This window comes from Cyprinus carpio, chromosome A5 (genome assembly GCF_018340385.1).
Source record: "Cyprinus carpio isolate SPL01 chromosome A5, ASM1834038v1, whole genome shotgun sequence".
In the NCBI taxonomy this organism is placed as follows: domain Eukaryota; kingdom Metazoa; phylum Chordata; class Actinopteri; order Cypriniformes; family Cyprinidae; genus Cyprinus; species Cyprinus carpio.
The window spans coordinates 20385180-20404244 of NC_056576.1; the positions used below are offsets into that span (position 1 = coordinate 20385180).

Below are 19065 nucleotides of genomic sequence, written 5' to 3' on the forward strand. Positions count from 1 at the left end.
GTATAACTTAAGAATGACGTAGTGTTAAAAATGGTTTAGGGAAACACACCCCAGAATATTATCATCCATTGGTGATATGGTGGTCACACCTGATACTGACTGGTTTTCCGACCCCCCAACACAGTAAAACTGCACTTTTTAGAGTGGCCTTTTATTGTGGCCAGCCTAAGGCACACCTGTGCAATAATCATGCTGTCTAATCAGCATCTAGATATGCCACACCTGTGAGGTGGATGGATTATCTCGGCAAAGGAGAAGTGCTCACTAACACAGATTTAGACAGATTTGTTAACATTTGAGAGAAATAGGCCTTTTGTGTACATAGAAAAAGTCTTAGATCTTTGAGTTCAGCTCATGAACAATGGGGGCAAAAACAAAAGTGTTTACATTTATAATTTTGTTCAGTGTAGATGTTACTACATTCAAGTGAAGTTAACCTGTGGCAAATTCAATTGAATAGGTATGATTTGGGACGGCACAAACATCTTAATAAAAGGTCCAACAGCTGATAATGCATATCAGAGCAAAAACCAAGCACTGAGGTCAAAATAACTGCCTGTAGAGCTCAGAAACAGGTTTGCGTCAAGCCACACATCGGGGGAAGAGTTCAGTAAAAAAATTCTGCTTCATTGAAGAGTCACAGAAGCATGTAGTCTCTGTTACCAAGAGTTCAGTAAAAAAATTCTGCCCAGCACTCTTCTTAGAGCTGGCCTTCTGGCCAAACTGAGCAACTAATGGAGAAGGGCTTTGGTTAGTGTGGTGACCAAGAACCTGATAGTCACTCTAGTTGAGCTCCATGATCATATGTGGAGATAGGAGAAATCTACAGAAGGATAAACATCACTCCAACACTCTGCTAATCCAGTCTTTATGGCGGTGTGGCCAAACTCAATCCTCTCTTCAGTTAAGACACATGAAAACATGCTTGGAATTTACAAAAATGCACCTAAAGGGCCATCAGACTCTGAGAAACAAGATTATCTCGTCTGATGAACCTCAATTCCAAGCATAATGTTTGAAGGAAACCAGCTCTGCTCATCACCTGCACAGTACCATCCCAAAAGTAAAGTGTGCTGGTAGCTGCCTCATGCTGTGGGGCTGCTTTTCAGCAGGGACTGAGGGACTCGTCAGAGTAGAAGGAACGCTCAGTGCACCAAAATATGGAGATAGTCTTAATGAAAACCCAGTCCAGAGCATTCAGAATATCAGACTGGGCAGAAGGTTCATCTTCGAACAGGACAATGACCCTAAGCACACAGCAAGAGTGGCTTATAGACAACTCTGTGAATGTCCTTGAGTGGCCCAGACAGAGCCTGAGCTTGAACCTAATCAAATATTTATGGAGAAACCTGAAAATGTGAATCTGCCCCCTTCCAACCTGACAGAGCTTGAGAGGTGAAAAGATGAGAAGGATGGCAGATAATTGCCAAATGCTGTTGAGCAAAGCATAGTTGCATCAAATAAATAAAAGACTTGAGGGTATGAATACTTATGCAATGTACTTATTTCAGTTTTTTATTTTTAATAAATTTAGGAAAGTTGTGACAGTTCTGTTTTTGCTTTGTCAGTATGGTGTATGGAGCATAGATTGATGTGGGAAAAAAAGTAATTTAAAGAAGTTTATCATAAGGCAGCAATATAATAAAATGTGTAAAAAAAAATGAAGGGGTATGAATACTTTCACAAGGCACTGTAATTGTTATTGATTGTTATATATCATTACAGCTATCTTTATAATTATCCTTCTTGGTGTGAACGGCATTCAGTCAGTGATTTTGAATGAATCACTTGAAAGAATGATTCCAAACCCATGAAGACTTGTGTTCCATATTGTAACGTAAGGAGTGTGATGATGGAGTTGAGGATCCAAATGCAGCTTTATTCAAAAGAGTGGTCAAAACAGGCAAGGATCGGGGCAGGCAGCAAACAATCAGAAACAGTCCAGGGTCAAAAACAAGGCAAGGCAACAAGGAACAAGGAAAACACGGGAACTTGGGAACACAGACAAAACTGAGCAATGAATGAGTGAAAAACCAGGCTTTAAATAGGGTGAGACTGATGGAGGTAACAAGACACAGGTGAGTGCAATAAGTGATTATGAGTCCAGGCAATTTGTTTTTGTCAACCAAATTCTAAGTCTGATAGCCTTCCGCTAAGTAAGGAAAGCTGTGATAGCTGAGTAGGCCTAAATTAAGTGTCCAATATTCCACAATTAGTGTTTTTTCTTCCTTCAGTTGATTAAGTACATCATCAGGGTAGCTAAAGTGCACTTTGTCTTTATAGAGTTTTCAGGGTGAGCACAATACTGCCACTACAAATGGCACAGAATACTGCATAAGTATGCAAATTGGGATGCATCTTTGATTAATTCCTGAATAAATCAGTGTTTTGAAGGAATCAGTTGACTGAATAATTCCATGACTCATTCATAAAGAGTCACTTCCACCAACTACTGGCATGACGATGTAGCCTGCAGAAACATTCACTAATAATCTGTCTTGAACAAATGGTGTGTTACAAACAATGAAGAAATTAGAGAAAATAACTTGTATAAAGGTGTCTAAACAGTATTCAGTTCAGATAAATGAGTGCTATCAGGATTAAGAAGGTCTGATGTATAAGATCAAACTGTGAAGCACACAGAGGTTTTTTTTTATTTTTTTAAAGAGTTCATGAAGGGGTCTACAACCCTGACACATACATAAACACATAAAAGACACACAAGAGGTGCACAAGAAAGCTGGATGGCTAGCACATGTGGCTAAGCTTTATTTCACTTTGCAAGGAGCACTGGAAGTGCACCAGATGTGTTCAGAAGCATGACTGTGTAAACATCTGAACGTTGAATTGCTTTATTGTTAAATCTATCCATACCTTTTCCAAGCTAAAAATCAACCATCAAGTGCATGAAAAATGCTCAAATACATCGAAACAAGATTGAATATCTGAAGCGCAGACCAAAATTATGAGGTGCATACGTTTACAAATCATAACTTGATCCGTATCTGTAACACTGTTATCAGAATAGTTACCTGCTCTGGATAATAAAATGAAAGTTTATTTAGTAGTAAACAGTAGTGTTGGGTTCCACATTGTTTTAACCTTTACAACTACAACTATTCTATTGCATCTTTCCATTTTGATTTTTGATTTCAGATCATCTTAAAATTAGTGTACTGCTCAGCAAACTTTAAGTCATTTAGCAGACGTTATGGCAAACTTGATTTATGTATTGTGACATATTTTGAGGTGAAACAGCTTTTAGAATGTGAAGAATTACATAGCGGGACTTGTCTTTATATAGCATCATACATAGTGATGGTATCTTTTTACCATGGTGAATATGCAGAGGTAACGGTTGCTGCACGACCAGTTTGAAAGTGCGACTGCCTCTAGGGGGAGAAATGTGACAGACCGTTGTAAATAATTTGAATTTTATGTCAGTATGACATAGATGGAATGAGGCAGCAGTGTCGGGGATTTGTCGTGTCGCGCTATTCTGGACTATTCTGACGATTTCTTTCATACTTTTCTAGACCTTGACAGTGTAATTTACTTGGCAGTCAATGGGACAGTCACAAGCCTCCCGGATTTCATCCAAAATATCTTAAATTGTGTTCCGAAGATGAACGAAGCTTTTACGGGTTTCGATGCAACAATCAATTCCAAACATCACATATTAACTTTTCTGTAAAATGACTCAGATGAAAAGCATGCTAAATGCTACTCATTTTCTTCCCTGTAATTGTGAAAAGAGGATATATTATTGATGGGAAATTGAGCTGAAATTTTGGTGAAGTGAATGAAACATACCTTAATTTCTGAATAGATCTAAGCAAACAAAAAAGAAGACAGACAAGTTAGCATTCTGTAGTATTTCTTATATTTGTATAGATTTATATATTACACATTTATTACTGACACAGACCATCATAAAGCAGAGAAACATGGCAGAAATATTTGTCAAAATTTACATTATGTGGGTAAAAAAAAAAAAAAAAAAAAAAAAAAACACAAATGTTTTACCATGCCATTGAATGTAGACATATAAAGAAATAAAAGAGGAGACTTTAAATGTTCCAAAATGACTTTGAATATTGATGTGGCTGTAGAGGCAGCAAGAACCAGCTCGCTAACTACACAATTAGTTCATATTCACTTAAAGAAGCCCTTGACTATTGAAGCCAATATCGTATTGTATTTGGATGCTACATTGACCATGATGTTCACCAGCTGATTTCTGCCTCTGTATTGAAACCAACACCACATATCATACTGAATACAAATGAATCAAAATCACAAGTATTAAAAAAAGTACATAAAGACAGTGACAATTGTGAATATAAAATCTTTATGCTGTACACAAAACTGTTAGGCTGCTATCGAAGAGTCAAAAAAGTTCCTGGTAAAAAACAAGACGTAATTCTAAAGAAAGTCATTGTTTCCAGATTCATGAAGATTCTTCATTGGTGGCATTTAGTGTTTATTAGTGTTTTTCATTTTAAGGTAAAAATGGTGTTGGCGATGGCTGGGATTGGGGTAGCCCTTGGAGACATGGTCCTTTAAAGAGGACAAGGCACATAGCCCTTGTATAGGGGACAAGCCCCCTTAAAGCACTGTAAATGCTCACCACTGGGTTCCAGCAAAAAAACTGAAATTTGAGCAATAAAGCCTAAACGAAGAAGACTCTTGCATGGTGTAGGGACCCTGCAAGCATTTAATCTTCCCGTAACTTCCACTGGCTCATTGCATCATTGTGCTTTTCAATTTGTATTTGGCAAACTTGCTTAAAGCAATAAGATCATTTGAGCCATAATTTTAAGAAACGGGTTATTATTATTATTATTATAAGTAACAAAAAACATTAAAAAACAGACGTGACGGCACATTTGGTAAAAACATATACACAGTGTCCCTTAAAAATACATTTATCTAAAAAACTGGTAGTCTGTTGTTAATAAACTATACTGAAAAGTGTGCATGCTTATAATTTATTTTAATATGCCAATATCCAAATAGTCAGGTCAGTGTTTGTAATTAGGATATTCTCACAGGGAAAATTTTCTGTGCTTAATTTGGTATAATTTCTGCACACATCTATAAGGCATTACAGAAAACAACTGGATAGTTTCTATAACAGGAAGAGTGCATTTCTTTGCAGTCAACTGTTTAGGTGAAGCACTCTAAAGAGGTTTGAAGGACAAAGGCAAAAGTTTAGGCAGTGTTTTCCCTTCAGTATCCCATCAGGAATCATAAAGAACTGAAATGGCACTTCAAAAAAAAAAAGAGGTCATAATCCAAAAAGGGGAAAACATGGGATCTTTTCAAGTGATCATTTTTAGACTTACACATGCAAATTTTCCTGTATAATTATTTTAAATAAAAAAGAGGCACTGAGGTCAGTGTATAAGTTTCCTTTTGCTGACAATGACAATGTTAAAGTGAAAATGGCACTACACTTTAAAAACAATCCATAATGTAATTTTGAAAGCTTATACCTTCATTGCACATTCATAATGAAAAATACCGCTCCTTATGCTCTCTTCATTGTCAGTGTAACTGACATTTGGGTGAATTCAAACTGAGAAATTAATGCTCAACAAATATCCATAAAGATTGTTAGTGCAGGATTTTTGTCCTTTTTTTTTTTTTTGTGTAGATATGCTATATGTTTATACACCTCTAATTCATAATGCAAATCAACTATACATTTCAAAATAACAAACACTAACGTTTTGACTTTATAAAAGTCTGAATTGATCAAAAAGTATCACAGATTAATGATTTCATTCACCAATTTCCTGACATTCCTTCTTTTTTCTTTTCTTTTCTTTTTTTATTTTTTCTTTGTACACAGTGTTTAATGCTCAGTGCTACGTTACTGTAGTATAAAAATCTCAAGTCTCCAAAAGGTGATTCACTGGAACTGGATCGTTCAGAATGTGGAGAGGAAACCGAAGCATGAGAGGCCTTCACACAGACAGCTCTCTTTTTTTCGTCCATCCCCCCTAATGATCCTCCATAATTATCATTGAGAACCAGTGACAGAATTAATGAATGAACAGAAATTAACCTCCAGGTTCCCTGCATTTGAGAGCGGACAGGCCTCTACTCAGATCTCAGCAGTCAGCCATATAGCGGCCTGTGAATGTTCACAAACACACATCTCCTGTCAACTAATTTCAAAGACAAAACTTCATGCACATCCATATGTTGAGAATGCATTGAAATATAAGCTGTTATAATGACATTATGATCTTAAATCATTAAATCTTCTATTGATAGTGTAACTGGTGAAGTCTAAAATCATTCTTACCAGTGGCAAATCTCTTCTTATTGAGGGAGAGTCGGTAACCGGAGCCAACCAGTTCCACATCTACACCAGACAGAAGGCTGCCCTCGCTGAAGAACTGAACAGCCAGGGTGGCAGGGATGGATGGACCATCAGACAGCTCAAACTTTGCTCTCAAAGAACCAGAGCCTGACATACACACATAGACAACACTGAAATACTCCGTGCCAGATGACCTTTCAATCTCTACAACAAATTATAGAGAAAAATACAGTGTGCTATCTACAGATTAACAGCTCTCTGAAAATTAATTTTGAGCATTTTACATTTCTATTTCATTTTGTCATTAAAAATCTTATGCAGATTCACCTTTTTACTTGGGAAATGAGAAACAATGAGGTGCACCTACTCACAAGCTGAGGGGTTGCTATTAAGTCTAAAATATATATTAACTGTCCCAGAAGTACAGAATGAGGTGCTTTTTTAAAAGGTAAAGTATTAGTTTATATTGCACATGGTACAAAGGACTTTTATTACAAACGATTATGGAAAATTCACTTTAATGATATGACCCATTTAAATAGGTTATTTGAAAACACACAGAAATGCTACGCTGCAGTTAATCAAAAAATCTTGTTTTGACTGTATTTGTTCTTACCTTCATTTTCAGACTTATCAGAGATGTCACTCAGTTTCCATAATGACTTGCTCTGTTCTGCATTCCTAATTAAAACAATAACAATCATACAGTTAAAATGTATGTATACACTGCTGTTCAACAGTTTGGGGTCAGTAAGATTTTTTTTTCTTTTTTTAAAGAAATGAATACTTTTATTAAGCAAGGATGCATTAAATTGATCAATAGTGACACTAAAGTCTAACACTTTCTATTCATCAAAGTATCTTGAATTTTTTATTTTTTTTAATCATGGTTTCCATAAAATATTAAGCAGCACAATTGTCTTCAACATTGATAATAATAAGAAATGTTTCTTGAGCACCAATCAGCATTTCAGAATGATTTCTGAAGGATCATGTGACACTGAAGACTGGAGCAATTGCTGATGAAAATTCAGTTATGGGATCACAGGAATAAATGACATTTTAAAATATTAAAATAGAAAACAATTATTTTAAAAACGTGATAATATTTTACATTTACCAACCCCCAAACATTTGAACAGTAGTGTATATTTTGTATATAACTTCATATTACAATAATTAGGTCCATAGAGCAGTGTTTTTGTTCCACAAGATATTTTGTGTGTTTGTATGTTTGTGTGCCAACTCACCAAATGGCATTGGGGATTGACTGCATGTTTGTGACGTCTCCACTGACGGGCACTAACACCTGTACATTGGTGAGCGCTGCGGGGGGCTGCATGGCCTCTGGGTTGTATCGATAGTCCACTCGCAGGTCTGTAGTACTAGAAGTGCATTTCCAGTACACCACAAGGTTCAGAGGTGTTGACTGAATCCCATTTGAACATACCTGAGAAAGAGGGCCAAAAGATCTTTGCTCACCACCTAAAGACCATGGCTTAGTTATCACCAACCTGATTTACACAACAATAATCAGGCAAATAAAAAAATATCAACAGTAAACATGCAAGTATACTAGAGCAGCTAGTACTAACATGCTTTACTTACATGTTTTTTGAAGAAAACTGAATGAAAAGCTATGAACCTGGTACTTTAAGATGTCCACGTTGTAATAGGATGCAGCAGGGTTCTGTTCAGAGCTCTTCCTGAGGTACGCCGTCAGTGCAGGCATGTTCAGCCAAAAGTCTTTAGTGTTTGTGTCGCTCTGGGAGGAGTCACTGGAGTCACACACACACATAGAAAAAACGCTATTAGAACCTCAATAATTCATTGTTGCGTGTCATTGAAGCAGCATGGAACAACTAACCCTACTGCAGCAGCTCAACTATTAAATAACAAATCCTTCCTGATTTGATTAGTCATGCCCGGGAGCTGCTGGCACCAAATCGCACAACAAGAAAAGGATGTGGGTGAGAGAGAGCAGGGCGAGTTTAGCCTGAGCACTTGATGCTAATATGTGGAATCAAGATTAAAATAAGGTACAAAAATACAAAATGTTTCAAGCCACTTTGATCACTTTCTCATATACAGTACAGTTGTGACTGTCACTTTTGATCAATTTAATGCATCCTTGCTGAATAAAAAGATTACTTTCTTAAACAAACAAACAAATAAATAAAAGATACTGACCCCAAACTTTTGAACATTAGTGTAACACAAGCAGAAACACCTAAGTGTAAGGCACAAACTCACCTGTGCAGTAGTTGCTGGTTGGGCATGATTTGCTCTAATCTGCTGGTGTTTGAGAGTTTGAAGCTGAGTACAGCAGGAGACGGACTAGAGGTGAAAATCTTGATGATGCCACTGGGGAAGGACAGGGTCATATCTCCCGTGATCTTCACAATGCACCTAAAATCACAATTGAGGTTTTTAAAAAAATTATTTTACAGAGATCACACTCAGAGCTGAGCATAACGTATCTAGAACAAGCATTCACTACTGAATTATTTATTAAAAAATAAATAAATAAATAAATAAATAAAAAAGATTTTATTCATTTCTATTATGTTTCTAGACACGGCGATCACAACTGTACAGTTCTCTGATATGTCAAGGTTTGTAAAGCGTATAGTATGTAAAATCTGTATTGTAGATATTGAGAAACTCACTTGCTGGGATCTGCTCCTTTGAAATAGGCATTAACTGACTCTGTGAATGCCACTGCAATGGGCAATGCATCCAGGGAAGCCAGTGTCACTGGACTGGGCCCACGAGATGTCCCTATGAGGGAAAGGAAGAGAAGAGAGACAGAAAAAAAAAAAAAAAAAAAAAACAGACATTTAAGTATGTATCTATAATAGTAGGAGGGATGTGATTCAGTTCAGACAATCTTTGTAACGACAAACACTGAAAAATCTACAGGAAAAAGGAGCAATTGAGCAATTTTGATCCGCTCTATTTCTGCCATGCATCCTCATCAGCCACAACACAACACTGAAGATTAAATGGTGAGTCACAGAATGAGAACAGGGTGTGGTTTAGCAGATGGGGCAATGCAGTTGGTTGATCAAGGACAGATGATCATTCATGAGTCTGTTAGTAAGTTAGAACTAAATGTTCTTCTGGGTTCTTTCCACTGTACCTGCAGGAGTCTCACATCTCTTCTCAAAAGAGGGCAGTTTCCCCACGTCCTCTTAATTCAAAATGAAAGGAAGGAAACCACAAAAGGAAAGAAAAAAATAGGGCGAGAACACAGCCCAACAGTGAAGGGTGAGAATGGAGTGACCTGGTGAGTGATGTGTTGACCGTATAATGAAATGCAATGTGTACAATATTATTTGTTGCATGTTAGTATTCCTTAGACTATAAAAAAAAATTGAAAAACATTTTCAACTAATAACCCAATATATATGAATTATGACTTTATTGTTATAATAATGATTAAGTAATACATGTAATAAATGAAAACTGTGGAAGAATCAGTGCATCATTTGGCATGTGTGATATGAATGTGGATGATGTGAAAAAGCATTTTGTGTGTGCTTCATCTGTTCTTCTTGTGTTCATCATGTGTATATGTGTGTGAGACTGAAAACTCACCGACAGTAGGTGTGTTGCTGGTGCTCAAGGAGGTGTTTGAGCTGAGAGAGGAGGAGCTCTCTGCACGAGCCAGAGGAGCAGCGGGAGGAGGGCTGGAGTTGGACATCTTAGAAGGGCTGAACGGTCGGCCCTGCAGAAAACAACTAACTGATTAACAATTCACTGCATTCAATCTTCATTCAGATTAATCTCTGTAAACTAGCCTGTGTAAGGGGGAAACAGGAAATATCTTCTTTACTCACAGCCTCATTGATGCCCGTCAGCTTGCCTGCAGGTAGTTTGGGCCGTGATAATGGTCTTGGAGGCGGGATAATGGTTGCTGTGCCCAGGGGAGTGGTTGGCCTGTTAGGAGGTGGTACTGTGCATGCAAAACAAAAAAACAAAAAAACAAAGGCCACAAATGTTAGAACCACAAAAAAAGGAAAAATACAGAGGTAGCACTCTGCTGAAAAACATTTAAAATGTTTCTATACTGGGTTTGACATCACACAGTCTTGCAGAAACAAGCTAAGAGTCAAATCTAAAGATAACACCTAATGCACATGCAAGGATCAGCATCACAATATAAACAAAAGTAAATACAGAAAATAAGAATAAAAAATAAGATCAAGCAAAGAACCAAAGAAAAATCTGCACCTTTTAAACCATCTTAGTCAAACTGTTTTGGAATTAGAAAATGTTGGATATACTATTTATGAGCAAGTTTGCAGACACATTTCAAACATATTAATATGAGTTACTCTGTGTAGGTGAACAAAAAATAAATAAATAAAAATAAAATAAATAAATTACATACATACATACATACATAAAAGTAATAAAAAACAAACCAAATCTGGCCCACACATTTTCTTACTGTATTCCTGTATCCAGCCAAACAGTACTTCTGAAAAGTTGCTTTTGCATTATTCATATCGATAATCGACGCAGAAAAAAAAGAATAAATTAATTTTCATATTAATTTGGGTAACTTTACCAAGTTAGTTTGTGTAGCTGAACCAAAATAAAAAAATAAAAATAATTAAAATAAACTTGGGCCAATTTTTTATATACCATATCTAGCTAAACTGTAATTAAAACTATGATGGTTTACAGGTTATTTGGTTACATTTGTATTATTCAAAACAATAATCAATGCAGAAAATGCAAAAAATAATAAATACATTTTCACCAATCAATCAAAAAGAAAAAAAGAAAAAAAGAAGAAAAAAAAAGGACCAAATCATTACATTACAATGAATTAAAATAAGTTACATAAAAAAAATCAGGTTTGTTAAAACCACAGAACACGTATATCACTGTCATGTAGCCATGGGTTTGAACATGCTTAGAACTCTGATTCCTCAATATTACCATCCTGCATGGGTCGGGCTGGTGCTTCCTTTAGAGAGGGGGTGCTCTCCTCTCTCCCAATGCTGCCAAATGGGTCAGCAGGCTCTCTGGAGAAAACCTTGAGCTGTTGAGACACGGGCACTGAACGAGGCCTCGCTGGTTGATGGGACGGTCCACGACATGGCACAAAAGTATCATTAAAGGCAATCCATTGGCTCTGGGCCCAGGAAGAAAAAATATCTGAACCAGTGGCGGGAGCACTGAGAGGGGGCTTGTGGGTAGCACAGTCCTTAGGAGTGGACTGTAGGGCTGGAGGCACGCTCATAGCTCGAGTTGGGCCAGGGTGGAGGAGAGCAACAGCCTTATCAGGAAGCTCCCAAGGAGAGATGGAGGGAGCAGAGGGGAGAACAGGGAATGGCGAGGAGCTCGGCTTGGCAAGACCAGCAGGAGGAGGCAGTTTGGAGGAAAGGGGGAAAGAAGAAGCCTCAGTAACCTCAAGACTGACTGCTGAAGGAGAGGTGGGCTCCGCCTGTAAATCCACTTCTGTTACAAGGGTCAGCAGAGAGAACAGAGTAATGCACAGTTGTAAAAATGTACCACATACTGACAGGCATGCTGAAAAGACTACATGGAGAAAATGAAAAGATATGAAAGAAGCACAGAAGACCTGGATGTGTGTCTATGCAGGCTCTGAATCTGAATGTGGAAAACAGCTCTACAATTCACTTAACTATATAAAAAAAAGTCATGTGAACAAAAAATTGGGAAAAAATTTGAAGTAAATGAAATAAACAGACCTTTTTAAATGAGGCAGTATCAGTGAAAATAATCTAAATAGATATGTAAAGATACAAATTAAAGTAAAACAAAATCAGTATAAAACTATATATAAAAAAAGAAAAACAAAGAAAAAATACAAACTACTTTTTAAAATAAAATAAAAGTATGAATTTATAAAATAATAAAAATATATTATGAAACTTATTATAAAATAACGGTCATATTGTAGAATCCTACTGAAAACACATAACAAGACAACCTGGTGAAGTAGGTAAGCTTCATGCACCTCTGTCAATCACAACTAATACAAATGCATAAAATAAATCAAATAGAATACTGACAAAGGAGTGTCTGGGTCAATGTGTAAATTCTGTCATTTTTTTACTCACTCTTATGACGTTCCAAATCTGTATAACTTTTTTTTTTCACATGAGATTGAGTAAATGATTAACTCTTTTTTATTTTTTAAGAGAACTATCCTAAAAGTACAATGAAGTGTGGCTCTGTTCTTGTCTTCTGTGCACAGAAAATGTTGAAATCTCTTAGAAATATTAGGGGTAGGGGTGAGTTCAAGCAAAACATTCCTATCATCATTCACATTTGTGCATATTTTTGAGCCATTAGGGTCAGTGTCTGTTATGGGAAGAGCTTTATTCTGATGAACACACTGCAGGCATGGGTCATAAGCATTACCTGGGTCTTCAAAAACCTCATCATTTAACTGCAGTGGGGGAGATGTAGGGAAAGATGCTAAGAAGAGAGAAGCCAGGTCTAAGAAATAAAAGCATTGAACAAATACAAAGCGAGGATGAGAAACTAAAAAGAAATCAACACAAATAAGGGTCAATTTAAACATATTAAGACAGTAGGAAAGAAATACACATATAAGAAATAACATTCAAAAACTAAGCAAAAAAAACCCTAAATGGCACACAGGAGAAAAAGAAAAAAATCTAATGCAATAACTATGTTACTAACATCCCATATCCTCTACACTGCTCTTTTTGTTCCTTTGCCAGGTCAGACTCATAACAAAATCAGGTTTGACAACGTCTGTGACATGGGGACGCCAAATTCCACCCTCTGACCTCAGAAGGTGCCAATTAACTCTGGATTATGATTGGCCCTCGCAGCTAAGGTCAGCGCTTGAATGATGGGTTGGCTTTTTTAGTGACTGCATTGAGTGGATTATCAGTAAAAAAAACACTCACTTGTTCGCAAACGATGCCCTTTTAAAACTATAACAGTCACACTAGAATTTACTCAATATTTCTTCCAAAACAAAATTGGGTCAAGACTGCCAACTGCACCATTCTCCAAGATATGGAAGCTCCTAATTCCCAGATGTGAGAATTACATTTCATTTCAACAATCAGGGTCAAGAGCAAAGGAGAGCATGAGGGAGCACAGAGACTCACAGGGGTCCTTTTCATAATGCACAAGCAATTTTTTGTATAAACCCATTCTTGCGTACACTGACATTTAATTCAATGGGAACATTTATGTTAAATTGATTTACAGTAAGCACGAGATATAAAGAAATCATTTTTGTGTTTCACAAATAAAGCCTGGGGTGTGTAAAATTCTGTAGAAAGAAGTGGGCTAAAATGTAGAGACTTTTAGAAATTGAAGTTCAATTTAAGTTAGAAATTCAAGTATCAGTAAACAATTGAGATGTTTTCGAAACGGCAACACTATAACACCAAAATGAAAAAAAAAAAGTACATAAAAACAAAAATAAAAACAAAACAAACCCACAATTTAAAATAAATAAATCCCATGGCATTAACCAAAGATTCCATACTACAGACTGAGTGAGATATGAAGTCGCTGTGGGATGTGAGGGTTTCCGTGACAACAGCAGCCTGAGCAAGCTCTCTAGAGGAGACTGTTGTGGACTGGAAAAGCCCAGACACTTTCACCAGCCTGTTAGCATCATCAATAATGAAGCCTTCCAGAGGCTGGGGGGTGGAGGGCTGAATGACTTACGACTGTCTGCCTGTACAGTGTGTGTGTGTGTGTGTGTGTGTGTGTGTGTGTGTGTGTGGTGGATGAAGAACATTCTGACTCCATCACTGTCAAGCTGAACTCTGTCATTGAGATTAGTGTAGATGCTGACCCTGAGATGTGTTTTAAATATAAATAGTCATGTAATTTTACCTATCTTCTATTTTTTTAAAACTTGCATAAGATATAAGAAAAAAAGACCTTGGAATTTGGTTTTATACCAACAGTCTAACAACAATAGATAATTGACATAGTTCATAGTTTCTGCTTATAGTGTACATACACTTATTACATAATCCCTCTGTATAGTATGCTGATAGTATTTAAGAATCTGTAAATTATGTCCATAGTACTGCCTTATCTGTATATTTATTGTACATTTGTAAAATATTGTAGACACTGTATATCCTGTACTTACTGCTTATTGCACTTCTGGATAGATGCTAACTGAATTTCGTTACCTTGTACCTTACATGTGCAATGACAATAAAGTTGAATCTAATCTAATATATTAATGACATTAATACAGAGTTTTATTTTTTTGTACCCAGAAGAGTGTGTATTTGCTGTATTTCAACAGACAGTGTTACCTGATGAGTGGGGTAGAGAGGAGCTGGAGCCAGTGCTGGTCGGGCCAAATGGATCCAAAGATAGCAGGTCATTATTGGATAATCTACTGTTTGAAGATAGATAAAAAAGGATGAAAGTTGTAAAACAAAGTGAATAATTGGTTACACTGTTGTTTCAAAAAAGGTTAACAGCAAAGCTTCTCTTACTCATTAAAGGATGTCTGCGCTATCTTTGGCCGTCCCAGTTCATCACCTGTAAAACAATGAGAAAACAAGCAGCTGAGTAATGGTGCAACTCTTCAGGCTTTATTCATGAACTGGAGCCAGGTGCAAGAAACCCCTTAAATTAAGCTAAGAATTTCCTTTACAAACATAACTTCTTAACTTAGCATTCTTACAGTTGGGCACTGCTCATTAGGCCCTGATTAAAATGCAGCTCATGTGTTTCATGAAGTAAAAATTAAATACTAGATTAAGACATAGGTTATTGCTGTATAGAAGAAAAAAACAAAACAATATGGAAGCCAGGAAATGAACAGCAGTAGTCACTTGCTTAAGAAAGGATAGTGTTTCTAACCATTAAGTGCCATGTCAGGTGGTTTAAAACTGGTAGCAAGTTGAGTACTACATGAGACACATGTTCTTGCAGTCCCATTTGTCACAGGTAAAAGTATCAAATACATACATTTAAAATGACACACTATAATTGATCTACATAGTATATCCGAAATGGTATGTATTTGAGACCAAATCCCAAAGACATACAGTATATTATACACAAAGGACAAATGACAGTGTTAAAAGACAACAGATTATATTAGTAACCAAATATAATTTTGGTACAAATAATTAATTTTGTGATTTGCACATTTTGTTTTTAATTTTTTAAAAGGAATCCCTCATTCCCACCAACACAAATGCAGCTGTGGACCAAAAGAGAGTTTGGGAACACTGGCTAAGATTCTTGGGGAATACTCACCAGCCTTTGGTTTTATAGCAGGGAATGTTTGTTGTCGTGTCATTCCTACAGTAAGTATGTGTGAGATCCACATTTACAATAATATTCAGGACTGCATATTCTTCAGTTTATTCTATAAACCTAATTTGCAAAAGTGCTGCATAATATGAAATATATCTGTACCAGAATTTTCTTTTATCGGTATCAGTTGATATTGGATATTTAACTGTGCACATTTTACGATTTAGAATAGATTTTGCAGTCATCCAAAGTGCAAAAACACTAATCCTTTAATAACACAGTTGAATGTACTCTTTAATAAATCAAAAATAAATGTACATTTTTTTATACTGTAGATTATAATGTCATAATGTCCAAAGTCAATAAAGTATTTATAACATCTGTTTAAAACAATAAAAAAATTTGTGTGTGTGTTTTATTTTATTTAGACAAAATAGTATCAAATTTTAATACTGGCCATTTATCAGTTATTGGCCGTAACCCAACACCAATAAGCTGATAAGTATAATATAAGCTGACCATAAAATCAGTTTATAAAAAGAATTTGAACATGGTTCCTTTAAAACATAAGAAAAGAATGCTGTCTCGACTATCTGTCTTTTGTCGTTCCTGAAATTGCATCTTGGTGTGATTTCAGATAAAATACAACATATATTAGATTAAAGGATTTATAAAATGATTTGCCAGACCTTATCAAATTTAGCATGTGCAAGAAGTTTGCAATAAATGTGTTTTTTGAAGAAATGTTTACCGTTCCAGTGCAAGAATAACAAAACGTTTCTACTGTAAGCTCAATTACGGTCTTACAGATTTAAAGTATGTAAAACTTTCCTGGGAGGTTAAAATCGTTGCTCTTGATGTGAGAACATGCCGCAGTGTAAACACTACATTCTGGCATGCATCTGTGTTCGTTTAAGCCACAATTTACTGGAAAAATGTAAAATTATGATGGATAGAAAAACATAAACACACAATTAAGCAGTTAATCTTGCTCATGGCTTAAGGAGGCAATACTGTGCTACTCAGATGAGGAAAAAATGGGAGATGATGTTTATTTTCTCATGGGATGAGTTGGCTTTGGAGGGGTCACCAGAGCAACATGAAGGAGGCTTGGCTAGAAACATCACGGCCAAGAAAAACGAAAACTCAAAATGGCAGAGCCAAACCTTCAGAGTGACAGAGGGATGGAGGGAGGATGAAAAAAGAGAGGAATACTCACTGGATTGGTTTCTCTTCATTTGAACCTGGAAATGGAAACAGGCTTTTATTAATGAGAGTGAGAGGAGTTATGAAAACAGTAGAAGATATGAAGTGCTTCATCCTCACATTCATTCAATAGATACTGGCCTCACAGGATGACACGGAAACACACACACACACACACACACACACACAAATTAACAGACAACCGCAGTAGTGAGATTACATATTCAAACCATAAGTTCAGCAACAATATTCTGCAGGCAGTCTAAACACGAGGAAATGAGTGGCAGAGAATTCAACCCAATTCACTAACACGATTGTTCTGAGGCTAAGAAATGTCAACAAGAGTCAACTAGTAAAACGCCAACAAATGCACAAAGACGGGAAGGCTTGGTTTATTGTGTATTCAAGGTGACTCATATGAAGCCTCTCTGCCGCAAACTCTGTCTGAGTGGATAGAAAAAAATCCCACTTATTTTCATTAAAAGAAACAAATCAGAAAATCAACATATGGACCATACAAGTAACTAAATGGTAAACTGCGAAGGAAAAATGCACAAAACTACACATGCATACTGATACACATACGTGCATAGAGTAAAGACAGGGTTTAGTCCCATAGGCAGAGTGGCAAATGGGTTCAATTACAGCACCCAGGCCACACACCTGCCAACAAAAGAAAGAGAGAGAGAACATGAAGGGGAAAGAGAGACAACAGAAGACTAGGGGAGATGGAAATGGAAAGCTCAATAATAACAATAATCTACAACAGATGACATGGTCGTCACCTAGATTTCCTGATTTAACCAAAACTGCCATAAAACATATCTGCCTAAAAAATGAAACAAACAGGGCAATGAAAAGAAATGAGACTGAGAGGGAAAGGAAACAACTCTGATATGGGACACAGACAAATGTTTGGTATGGTGAATGTAGTTTTTGAGATGTATAAATGAGTGATTACTGAGCACAGATGGGAGATGACAGAAAGCTCAAGCCTGGTGAAATGAATGATGAAGAGCCTGCCTAAAAGATGTGTGTTAATCCATCTCAAACAGAGCAAACAGAGGCTGCAGCGAAGGTGTGAAGGTGAAGGTGTGAGGATGTGTTATTGCAGAAATACATCACTCTGTTATTTTAAAGCGTCACAACAGAATGAAGAGCGAGCGATGGAGAGAGAATGTAAAACACACACATAAAAGGGTGAAACTGAGCAGATGAAATCTTGAATAAAGAGAAAATCATAGTTAAAAACAATGTTACTGATAACAAACCTAACCAATTTGTTTTCATTCGGCCCATAACACATCTAATGTTTATAAGCCAATACAAACACACTATCATTCAAAAGTTTGGTTGGTACAGTTTTTAAAAACGTTTTCTGAACAAAGTCTCTTACGTTCGCCAAGGCTGCATTAATTTGATCAAAAACAGTATAAACAGTAATATTTTTAAATATTGTTAAAATTTTAAATTCCTATTTTCAATTTTCTATGCATTTTAAAATATAATTTATTCCTGTGAAGAAAAGTGTCACATGATCCTTCAGAAATCACTCTAATAGGCTGAGTTGATGCTCAAGAAACATTTCTTATTGTTATCATTATTGTTGAAAATGTACAGTTGTGGTGCTCAGTATTTTTGTAGAATTTGGATTCTTTGAATACAAAGTTCCAAACAGCATTTACCAATAACAATAATAATAAGATGATCTTTTGTATTATTAAATGTCATTACTGTCACCTACGATCAATTGAATGCATCCTTTCTGAATAAAAGTAAGCTTTTTTTTTTTTGAAGGAAAAAAAGAAAAGAAAAGCTGCAAACCATTCATAAGAATCAGGGATATTTTACTTTTTTTTAACCAACTGGCTCTGAACATGTCAAGACATCGGCTCCCTTTAACTAAAAACTATTAAACTAAACTTTTTGTTACAGACACAGCTCTTGCTGTCATAAGCCTGTGTGTGTGCCCGCGCGCATTTACCTACATGATCTTACTTATTAGAAACAGAGTCCCTCCGTGCTTCCTGTGGTGAGATTTCAGGCAGGAAGTTGCATGGGTTTGTTTACCAACAGCACACACACACAGATGGTCCACAGGCTCACAGTGTGTGCAGGAGGAATTGCTTGACCACATAACTGTACACACACTCACACACACACTTCATTTACAACATTAAATGACAGAATAGTAGGTCACCTTTGCAAAAACCAGTACATGTGTGATGTCACCTATCATGTCATAGTGACCAACTCAG

The 19065-nt window shown here is 36.4% G+C and overlaps 1 protein-coding gene across 7 annotated transcripts in view; it reads right to left on the reverse strand.

The window, feature by feature from the left end:
* Positions 1 to 5655: 5655 nt before the first annotated feature.
* The window catches only part of LOC109051608 (F-BAR domain only protein 2-like), a 36608-nt gene continuing 23198 nt past the window's right edge, over positions 5656 to 19065 (reverse strand). The window contains exons 15-30 of one of the 7 annotated variants that reach the window (XM_042756364.1): positions 16821 to 16845; positions 15602 to 15646; positions 14830 to 14875; positions 14644 to 14729; positions 12740 to 12817; positions 11288 to 11809; positions 10177 to 10292; positions 9935 to 10064; positions 9477 to 9527; positions 9004 to 9115; positions 8588 to 8743; positions 7980 to 8112; positions 7585 to 7784; positions 6951 to 7015; positions 6317 to 6481; positions 5656 to 6142 (exon numbers count right to left, since the gene is read on the reverse strand). In XM_042756364.1, coding sequence (XP_042612298.1) covers positions 6120 to 6142; positions 6317 to 6481; positions 6951 to 7015; positions 7585 to 7784; positions 7980 to 8112; positions 8588 to 8743; positions 9004 to 9115; positions 9477 to 9527; positions 9935 to 10064; positions 10177 to 10292; positions 11288 to 11809; positions 12740 to 12817; positions 14644 to 14729; positions 14830 to 14875; positions 15602 to 15646; positions 16821 to 16845 — 1953 coding nt within the window. In that variant the 3' untranslated portion in view covers positions 5656 to 6119. Of the gene's footprint in view, positions 6143 to 6316; positions 6482 to 6950; positions 7016 to 7584; positions 7785 to 7979; positions 8113 to 8587; positions 8744 to 9003; positions 9116 to 9476; positions 9528 to 9934; positions 10065 to 10176; positions 10299 to 11287; positions 11810 to 12739; positions 12818 to 14643; positions 14730 to 14829; positions 14876 to 15601; positions 15647 to 16820; positions 16846 to 19065 lie in introns of all 7 variants that reach the window. The other 6 variants (XM_042756368.1, XM_042756365.1, XM_042756367.1 and 3 more) reach the window with 6 other exon arrangements.